The sequence below is a fragment of the Aulostomus chinensis genome, chromosome 11, assembly GCF_037954235.1.
Source record: "Aulostomus chinensis isolate RoL2024-O1b breed Wild chromosome 11, RoL_Achi_v1.0, whole genome shotgun sequence".
Lineage (NCBI taxonomy): Eukaryota > Metazoa > Chordata > Actinopteri > Syngnathiformes > Aulostomidae > Aulostomus > Aulostomus chinensis.
The window spans coordinates 2042249-2052842 of NC_141330.1; the positions used below are offsets into that span (position 1 = coordinate 2042249).

The 10594-nt window shown below is 46.0% G+C and overlaps 1 protein-coding gene across 1 annotated transcript in view; it reads right to left on the bottom strand.

The window, feature by feature from the left end:
* Nucleotides 1-6553, bottom strand: part of LOC147252820 (semaphorin-7A) — a 30671-nt gene extending 24118 nt beyond the window's left edge. Inside the window, exon 1 of the mRNA XM_086217654.1 lies at nt 6203-6553. Coding sequence (XP_086073780.1) covers nt 6203-6281 — 79 coding nt within the window. The 5' untranslated portion in view covers nt 6282-6553. The remainder of the gene's footprint in view (nt 1-6202) is intronic.
* Nucleotides 6554-10594: the final 4041 nt, after the last annotated feature.

The following is a 10594-nucleotide window of genomic DNA, read 5'->3' on the forward strand; positions in this document are numbered from 1 at the left end:
GTTAATCACCTGTTCCTTGTAATATTATCAATTTTTACACTGAATTAAACAGATGTTTGTACAGTCCCATTATTCTTGTCGCTGTATGAAGCCCATCAAGCACGTCAGGTCACATTCTGGAAGCCCTATTAGCATCTGATTCTCCCATTTCACATTGCATGTGCCCTGCAAGAACCAGCAAGAGATGTTCATTCACTCAGTAGCTGAGCTGTGTGGTTTAGAATACACAGGAAACCTGGCTGTGGTGTGTGACTGAATGGTGTTTGGTGAGAGTGTTGATATCCCTGAAATAATTGTGTGGGCAAAACCCGTCCCAGATGCCTGGATGGATTCGATTCTGGACACCTACAGGAGGCTCAGCGGCACCGTTAACATCTCTGGCTCGCACTGACCTGCAGCACGCTGCACCCGCACCTGCCTTTGGAGAGGCACCCAAATCACTGCTACTCTTTGGAATATGTGAGACATGCAGAATATTGTCACACTTCTACAGAATAAATGTTGGGCTTGATAATGAATGTTGGTATTTAATTAAAAGAGGGGTTTATAACATCTAAATTTTAAGCCCTTTAACATGCCTGCCAGGCTTTTTCTTTCTTCCCTCTGTTCCTAAAAGCGCTTTCATTTATCTGTGATTCTAAACTAATGATGTATTTTGCTGGTAATATCTTGAAAGAAATGCATCCAATTATTATGGTATGAGTCAGGAGGAGCAATGTTTTCAGCAGTGAAGCATTTAGTCGGAGAACCAGGGAATAAGTTAGCATTGTTGAGCGTTTGTGGGATTTCTTAATGAGGTCAGAGGGTCTCACTGGCTTAATCTATGGCTTAAAGTACATTTGTTGTCTTGAATTTGGAACCGTTTGTATCTTGAAAAATGCCTGTAAGTGGCAAAACAAGACAATAAATGTCATCAGCCCTCAAGAAGAAGACGTGCAAAGCTAAGGGTGACCGTGGAGTCATGGATCTGTTTCCTACATAGCATAACGTTAGCTTCATGTTAGCTGAGAATTCATAAAAGTTACATGTCACGTAACACTGGGCCCTTTTGTTCACCATAGTATGTATTTTCACCAATAATCACAAATCCGGGGCAGCAGTGCCACTGGCCTTTGGTTGAGGGAACCCACTGAGATGCGAACGTGTGCTACATAGTGTGTCATCTCCACGCCGCTTTATTTAACGCCATTTGACTGTCACAGGTTCAACACATTCTAAAAAAAAATCACTTCATCAAATTTTCACTTCTATGACACTTATTTTCTTTTTTTATTATGATTATTATGGGGATAATTATACTAATTTTAAACAAAACAAATCAGTCTTAAGACACAAGGCTGGTTTTGGTGACGCAGAAAAATCTAAATACTTCATATTTTGGACACCAAGTGCTAGTTTGTTGCTATCAGTGTGCAGATGAGCCCCTGCGTAGTGCTCTAGAGCTCCCTCGATACTGAGGAAGGACCACTGTGACTCCCGTTGAAGACTTCCCTACGGTTATGAGACCATTCACTGTCATGAGTACACCGATATTGGAGGGGTGGGATGTGAAGCTCACACAGTAGCAGGAAAGCTTGAAAATGAGCAGCAGCCTCTCGATGCAAAATCTGATGTTTTATTAAAGAAAGAAAAACCATGAAGGACTCTTGAATCTCTGGAGGAGATTGAAGGCTCACCGTTGCTACAGGACTTAAGGTCTGCACTTGCATGCCCAGCGTGTCTCTCACCTGCCTGACAGTTTCTTACTCGAACAGATGCTTGACGTGGTTCCTGCAGCATCGCAGTTGGACTCAGTCAATGTCCAAGTGCCAGTTTTGGACAGTTCAGCATTAAAGCACACACTTACACCAGGTCTTAAGAGAATATTGGAAGGAAAAGACATGCTTAAATGTCACGTCTCTCTCTCTCACACTCCTTGTGTGTGTGTTTCCTTTTTTTTGATCGGACATTGAGTTGTCGCTGCTTTGTGAAAACATTGAATTTTCAAAGGTCAGCATTTCAGGAACCAAGAAAAACAGCCTTGTGTGCAGCTTCCTCATTGAAAGACCAAGGACTGTAGCTTTTTTTTTGCCCCCAGGAAACCGTGATCCTTGAATGGAGTTGATCCACTTTACCAGGTCCAAGAAACAGAATATTAAATGATCTTGGACAAAATACAGTCAAAGGACATTGATTTGGTTTTGATTCCAGATGCGTCTGGAGCTGCAGTTGTGTTTGTGTTGGTGAGGCTGGACCACGGCCTGAACGAGCTGGCAAGACCTGAAACCCTCAAAATATCTTCTTTCATTAAAGGACCCCCCCCCTGTTCTTTCCACCACATTAACCTTTCACCAAAGTGTGAACTTTCTCTCTGGACATAGATGTCATCACCTTCAAAGCTGCATGCTCTTCACACACAGTCCCGCTGGATCTTGTTTGCTATGTTACGTGCTTTAAGAGGAACTCCTTTTGTCATGTTGTTGACAGATTAATCATTTGAGCCCGTCAGTGTAATCAAGGTGCACTTCAGCGGGTATAATTTGACAGTCGCCAGTTGCCCCACTGGTCTGTTGGGGAGCTGCTCTGGGGTGGCGGGCAGCTCTGTCCTCGCTCCACAACCGAGCAACGGTGAGTGGTGCAGGATTTACTCGTAGCCTGTGCTCATGTCCACGTTGATAACGGTTGAGCTTTGTTTGGAAATGAAGCATGGAAAAAGTCTAGAACGGCACTATCCGCCATGCATTTATTTCACGTGAGGGTCGCAGAGATTACACGCAGGCCGAGCCATGGTTTGCAGAACCCAACAACAACAACAGCTGATTCAGGCGGCAGTGGTGCTCTCGCTCTTCCTTCAGGTGTCTCATCCGGCTCCTCCCTCTCCTTTCTGTTGATTTCCTTGCTACCCTGAACATATTCCAAAAGGTTGTGTGAACATTAAGTACGACTCTGTCCCAACACTTAATCCCAATCTTAATACAATCCCTGAGGTGAGAAGAATCCCAAAATGTCCTGTCAGCCTGTCCCTTATTTTCACGCCTACACTGTCCTCTATGTATAAATTTCTTATCATATACCCACCATTCGCGTGCTTCTTAATCCCTCCTCTAATAAATATTTATGTGGTTGAAGTGGATGTGAAGGTGCCATGCAGGTGACGAACACAAGGGATCATCCTGAACAAAACGAAACTAAACGCTCTGATGAACCTTACAAGTAGGAGTTGTGACCTGCAAACCATTTTAATCTGAGAATGTTACCGCTTTCTCTTTGGTAGAATTAAAGTCCTTCTCAGGTTCCTACAGCTGCATGTTTGAGGCTGACTGTGCAGATAGAAGGCTGTTGGTACACCCATGACAACAGTGCCCCTTTATGTTGGAAACCTGGTCTTAAGGGGGCAGGCCTGCAAGCATCACACATATTTTGAAAGCCAAAACAAATGAATATAGAAGTCCAAGAGGGAAAGAAAAGCTGGTGCCTCCATTTCTGCCTGTGGCTGCTTAGTGGCCTCCACTTCCCTTCTAAGTTCTTCATAGCAAAATGGAAGAAGAAGCTGCGCCTCAGTGTTGCCAGTGGTTCCTTTCCACTGCAGCCATTAGGACATGCAGTTGCAGGGTAAACACAGCTTAATTAGAGGACCTGGTCGGTTTTGGTAGACAGGGCCCGGGTACACGCCTTGGGGCGGGGCGGTACTTTTCTATGCATCTGTATATGTGGAGCAGCTCTCATGCTCTTTAGCAGTAAATGCTCGACCCAGCACTCGAGTCGAAGCAACTGAAGCCTGCTCAGCCGAGTGCCGCTACACTTGCTATTGAACGTACTTCACTCTTCAGAAAGTAGCTTTCTGTTTCAGAGCAATGCTGTATTCTTTGGCTCAGCGCATTTAATTTACTTGTAGCTCTCTGAGACCACCAGCAATAATGAGCCACGATGCCTCACAAAGCCTGGAAATGGCGAAAATCCTCAGCATCCAACTGCCATCAAATCAAGAGAACAGTCGCTGTGTCCCGTTCTTTTGTCAGCTCTTGTTGTGGAAGGTTTTTGGGTTTCGCGGCGATGCGCGTCGTAATTCCCCAGGTGAGAGAAGGTGCTGTGATTGTTTAGTTTCCCCTGAGGAACACGCATTCAGAAATGAAGAAAAAAATCCCCCAAAACCCCAAACTGACACAGCCGACTTCAAAGCTTCATGCTTAACAAGTGCAACTTCCTTCATATGAAGAATATCTGTCCTTGAAGTTTCCAAAGAAATAACACTGCCAGACCTAAATACAGCGAAAAGTGTATTTTCAAGCACCCACAACTAGGAGTCTTGAGCTTTCCAGGATGGTTTTTTCCCTCCTGTGTTTCCTCTTTGAGACCCCCCCCCCCCCAAAGCAGAAGGAGCCAGTCACGTATATTTAGCTTGACGCTAACGGAGAATGACAGCTACCAACAGCTAAACTGTCCCAGGACATCCATTTACACACGGCCAAGTGCATTGTCCAGTATACTTCACGCTACAACACTTGTTGTTGTTTATTTTGCTCAAATCCAACACATTTTAGTGTGTCAGTTTGTTTTCAGCTCAAATTAAAAGTTTAATCATTTCACTGTCGTACAGCTGAATAATGAAGATGAGGATCTACTGGATGATGCGCTGTAGTTGTGCTGTTTGCAGCCGGTGGCTGTGGGACACCATTAGCTCAAAGCTAAATGTGGCTGGCTCTTCCAGCACTCTGCGTGAAGAGGGAAAAACACCTTCAGGAGCTCGGGATGCTTATTTGTAAAGTACAGGAAAGACAGAGTACATTTCTGGGGGGTGAAGTATGACTTTTAAGTTGTACTAGAATGAATTACAGATACTTGAAAAATGTAGTTACACTACTCAAGTGAAAGTCCCCGACCTCGACGAGGACAGTAACTGAAGTCTTGACAACATGTCCAGGCAACTTTACTGCTTAAATCTGTAGGAGGAACCTGAAGTGACTTCAGCCGCCCGAGCAAGCAGCGGAGCCCGGAGCCCGGAACTGTCCGTGGTGCTGAACCGGCCTCGCTCACGTCTCAGACGCACATTGATGGAGTGTTGGCGACGTGTGCTGTGTGCGTGTGCGTGTGCGTGTGCACCAACCAGCGGACATCTGAAGCTCACATTACAGTTGCGTAATAATAAAAACCACAAGCAGTTTGATATGACACGCACGTCTGAGGGAGGCGTCATCTGTACTGTGCTCGCCCGCGGGGGGAAGGGGGGGGTGTGTGGCGAAGATACAGAAAACTTGACACACACACACACACACACACACACACACTCCCTATTGACTGCTGAATACATTAGAAGGCTGTGTGAGGTGTAAAAGACGTGAGTAGAATAGATAACCACGAGTCGGAGAGGAATTTTCCATTCATTCCTCTCCCCGCCCTTCCCCCTCCCCGCATATCTGTCTGAGTGTAGATGCACGCATACGCACACACACACACACACACATATATATTTATATATACATAAACATACATTCATATCTGCATATGTACACGGGCAAGTGTTTATTGTGGCTAAATCTTGCGGCACTCGTCTGCTGCAGCGTTAAGCAGACGCCGTGTCCCGCATTGCAGCTCCGCAAGGACGCGGGGAGCTTTGTCAACCCCTCCAGGGCCATATTTCACCGGTGCTGTGCGCGGTGAAGGCGTGTGTTTGAAGGGTGCAGCCTCGCCGCGTGTCGAGACGCCATGTTAACCCTCGAAGGTAGAGATGGGGGGCTGCTGCTGCGCGGCGGTTGGGGACGCGAGCCCTCCAATTATCCAGGAGCCCTAATTGGAGACCCGCGAAGGCGCGTGCCAGAGTTTGATTCAAAGTTGCACGAACGTGGTCGTTCAGAGTGTCGGTCAAGGAGACAAATCACGACGCTGCTGGGAGAATGACTCCGAGGCACCCGGTGCGGACATGAGTGCAGACGCGCGTGCTGCGCGGTGAACGTGTGTGCGGGGCCTGGCTGGAGGCGCGCGTAATTTACTACTCCGGCCGGAGGAGGAGGAGGGAGGTGGTGAATTATAAGATGTTATGATTTAATGTGCAGCTTTCCACAAAACAATACACGGGACGTTCACTCATTCATTCACTCACCCATCCGTCCAGTCACGCGTCCATTCATTCATTCATTCCACACATGGAAGGCAGCAGAAACGCAGCTGGGAGAAGAAATGATTTGATCAAATGTGAACAAAGACAGAATCCAGACCAGACGCCTACCGTGCACCACGAATTTCAGCCGCGGCGACTTCCCGGTGATCACGGTGGCAAAAAGCGACAGGAGGACGAAAGAATTCATCTTTGTTGCTCTGTCGTTCGTGTGTGTCTGTTTGTGGTTTGTTTTCTTGAAGAAAAAAATTCAAATCAGCCGAACGGAACGCTCCCCACAAAATCCTGCCTGTCCCTGCTTACGGTCCCTCTCCTGCGTCCAAGCTTGGTCCCGACTGCGTGTCCCGCTCTGCTTCGCCGGCAGCGGAGTTCGGAGGAGTCCGGGTGTCAGAGGCTCCACCTCGGAAACAAGGCGAAGGGGGGAGTGTTGCACTCAGCGGGAGGGAAGACTGGAAGAAATTGGCACCACTTTTTCCCCTCACATGTCTTTGGTACCTGTTGCTGCTGCTGCTGCTGCTGGGGGGGGGGGGGGGTATTTTTGACTGACTGAATATTTGTAGACACAAGGACAAGACGGCAAAAGAAGATCACGGCAGTCTTTTTACCTGATATGTAGTCACCAGCTACATTTGTGTCCTGCGAGGTGATGACACAACTGTAGTTTGTTAGTTTTTTTGCCTGCTGAGTTTCCAAAACAGTTTTATTTTGTGAGGTTTCTGACTTTACCTCCACGTGCGCGTACCACTGCTGTTGATACTGACAGAAATCCTTCATACAATATCACATTTATACACTCGATATATTGATTGGTCTTCTCCTTTCGACCATCGAGTCAGACCACAACAACACACACACACACACACATGCAGAGTATGTGAAACTGAAGTGTGACATCCACCCCATGAAGTAGACGGAGGGAGCAAAATAGAAGCTTTACACCAGAGCCAATAATGCTAATGCCTTAGCAACGGCTCCTGCTGTATTGTTTAATCGATACATGCCAATAGCGCCTGAGTGCCTGAGCAGGAATGAATCAGCAGTTCAGCTCTGCTGTGCCTGCGTTTGTGAAGATAATGAGCTCAGATCTGGAAAAATGGCAGCACTTTCAGCGATGAACGTCTGTCAGCGGAGCAGCTGAACATGCGGCAGGGAGAGTCTTGGAGGGCCGAGCCAGTGGAGCGGTGATCTCCAGGTAGTCTGGAACCCGGGTGCTGACGTGGGTGGCGTCATCCACCTCAGAGTTTTACTGTGACTGATAAATACTTGCATGCCAATTCAAGTCTGGAAGGCCAGTCAGGTGCGTGACGATTAACCCCCCCTTCTCGCTCTCTCACCCCTGCCTGACCTGCACCACGCTATCCTTAAAGAGGGTCTCTATCGGCCCATAGATCCGAGTCTGAAGACATGACCTCACTTTACGATGATGTCATTTGGGTTCTACTGTGGAGTGTGCGTGTGTCGCCACTAGATGGCAGCAGGAGGCTGGTGTTCAGCTCCCTACTCACAAATGATATTGGCTCTTAAATCATTGCAGCGCCCGTCCCTTGTCTCCTCCAGCAGCTCTCAGCGCTGATTAGCTGCAAAGACTTTATTACAGCGGGATCAGCCGGTGTGCTGTTGACTTCTGTGGAGACGACTCGGTTTCATATTTGCACCCAACATCGTCCAATCATTTTAGGGTTATTTTTCACATAAAATTGACAAAAAGGAAGGTGTGACAACATGTCAGCACGATCAGCGTTGGATTATCAGAGTGCTTATGCTTATCAATGATCATGTAAATTGACATCATGCAACATGGTTTCAGGGCAGTGAGCACCAATATAAAGGTACCCATCAAGCTGAAGCTGTGAGACGCATTCACACGATAGGAAACATGAGAAAACAATACAACACCATCAAAGGCAACTGCCACAAATGACTCGAGCCTGTCGGTGGGATGATTCATCGTCCCCAGAGCTGGACGAGGAGATAGAGACCCCGCTCTCCTCTGCTGCCTCAGACGGCTGAGACCCACGCTAGTTAGCTTAGCGCAGTGAATGGCGGTGGATGAGAAGTCACTTATTCTGTCGCTCCCCCTTTACATATCAATAACTATATAATAATTCATATTTATCAGTACAGAGCACAGTGGAGGTCACAGAACACATCTCTATACAAGTCCATCTATCTTTCTATCATCCATCTACAGAGACTGTGAATACATGCTTGGCACCTATGATGCTCTTAATATGTGCGTTGATCTGCACTTCCCTAGTTCACACTGGTTATATGCAAAACTGCATTTCATCGTACTTGTACATTTTGCAAGGACAGTAACTTTTCCGTCTGTATTGTTCTCATCTGTGCTTCTAAACTTGCTCCTCCATTGTTTCAATCAGGTTTTATTTTATCCTCGGCGTGATCGTTAAGTGAGGGAAATCCTGAGATAATATTGAATAGAATAATTTTGTTTTTAATTCTTTAAATGTCATGAAGGCACAAAGCTGCTACCAGTACTTGGGATCACGTCTGACGTCATGTATGACCAACAAGAAGGTTCTGATTGTGCTTCTCAGGGCAAAGTAGTTGGAAAACTTGGAGAAGGAGGCGGTGCTGAGTTCCTCGGATTATAATCAGTCAGACTTTCCTCTCTGTGCACCTGATCCTGCTCAAGGCTTCATTGCTAATTACTGACTGGAAAACACTTAAAGTTAATTGATGCTAATTGGCACGTTTGCTAATTGTAATGAATCCCAGCGCACCACTTTGATCCTTGGTTTTAACAGCATTCCTATTGATCACCAATATAAACACAGACTCTAAATATACAACGATTTTATGTTCTACACTTGGTCTCAGTTTATTTCTCTCACTTTCAGCAGGATTTCTTTTAAACAGGGAGCTGAATTTGGTGACACGTTTGAACCAAAACTTGGTCATGAACGGATCTTGGTATTCCCCGGATGATTCATCCCAAGTAGCACCGGAGCAGCTGATCAGCTGACCAATGCTTGTGAAAAGTAGTCATAAATGTTCAACATCAGCTGATGTGAACACTTTTTCCAGCAGGTTAAACAGCTTGGGTCAATGTAGAAATGATGCCCTTGCATCTTTTGTCCAGTAGAGCGCGCTGTTCTCCAGACAATTTAATGTATTTATTCCATCTTTCCATTTTCTATACCGCTTATCCATTGAGGGTTGCAGGGAGGGGTGGAGCCTATCCCAGCTGACACTGGGAGAGAGGCGGGTTCACCCTGGACGGGTCACCAGTCCATTGCAGGGCCATCAGGAAGAATTAGGGGTTCAGTATCTTGCTCAAGGACACTTGGACAGGGTCACTGGGGGAAGTGGGGATCGAACCAGCCACTCTACCTCTGAGCCACACCGCCCCCTTGTATTTATTGTTCAAACCTCAAATGTTCTTCCTCCAGTACATATTTTTGTTATGATATTAAACTGATCTCTTTTTTTAAGTATGTTTATACGTACTACATCTTCTCTTTCTCTCCAGCTCAATTGTAAAAATGTAAAGACGAAAATGATCTGATTTATGAGTCAGCAGAGATTTTTTACTTGTTGATATCGATCAGACACTAATAAGCTCCCTGGCTTCCCCTCCGTCGACTGCTGCTCATCAGGAGCGGAGGAAAGCGCTTCAATCAGAAGTCCGTCTCTGCCGGTCGTCATTTTGCCAGCGGTCCACTTGTGTGATCCTCCAGGGAACCGCCGCACAATTAGAGTTGTCCTATCAGTGGATGAGTTCAGCAATCAGCTGATTCATTGTCTTCATCAGTTGAGGAAGAAAATGAGATGTTGAATGAAGAGGGTTTTAATGAGGCGTGAACATGAAAACGTTATCCTCCAACAAAACGAGTAAAACAAAGATGAACGAGCTTGTAAATCACCGACACGAACGTTAAGCCGGTGTTCATCGACATCCGCTCAGAGCGCATGGATTTCATTTTTTATTTGGTGGAATTCAAGAATAGCAGTCGTGACTCATCACTTTTGATCAGTTAGGTTCTGGGAGATGTCGTGACAGCGTCTCGTACGGAGAGCAGAGCTAAAGCTGGGTGTCCAAGTGTTAAATGGTTTGTGCTTTCAACTCAAGCCGAGGTGTCATGCAGCAGTGAGCTCAGGACTCAGTCGCTTGAGCGCCTGAAAGACAAAACACAGCTTAATATGTTTGTGTTCCATCATGTCAAAGTGATACCTCCTCCAAAAAGGAACTGCAACCTTTCGAATAAACAAGTGAAGAACAAAATGACCCAAGACCCAAAATTGAATTGGTTTTAGGAGTGAATTTGTTTTTAACCAAGCTGTGCATCATTGATGCACGTCTCGGAATGTTTCTGACTCCTTTTTGGTTGGAAAACATTTTCGATGATGTATGTGGTTTGTAGAAATGTAAATGCCAGCTTATGTATTATTAACAGACGCGGTCCAAAGACCAGGAGCTAAAAGGAAAATGCACTCCTGCTTTTTTACTCTTATCTTTTACAAACTGCAGCCACAGTAATA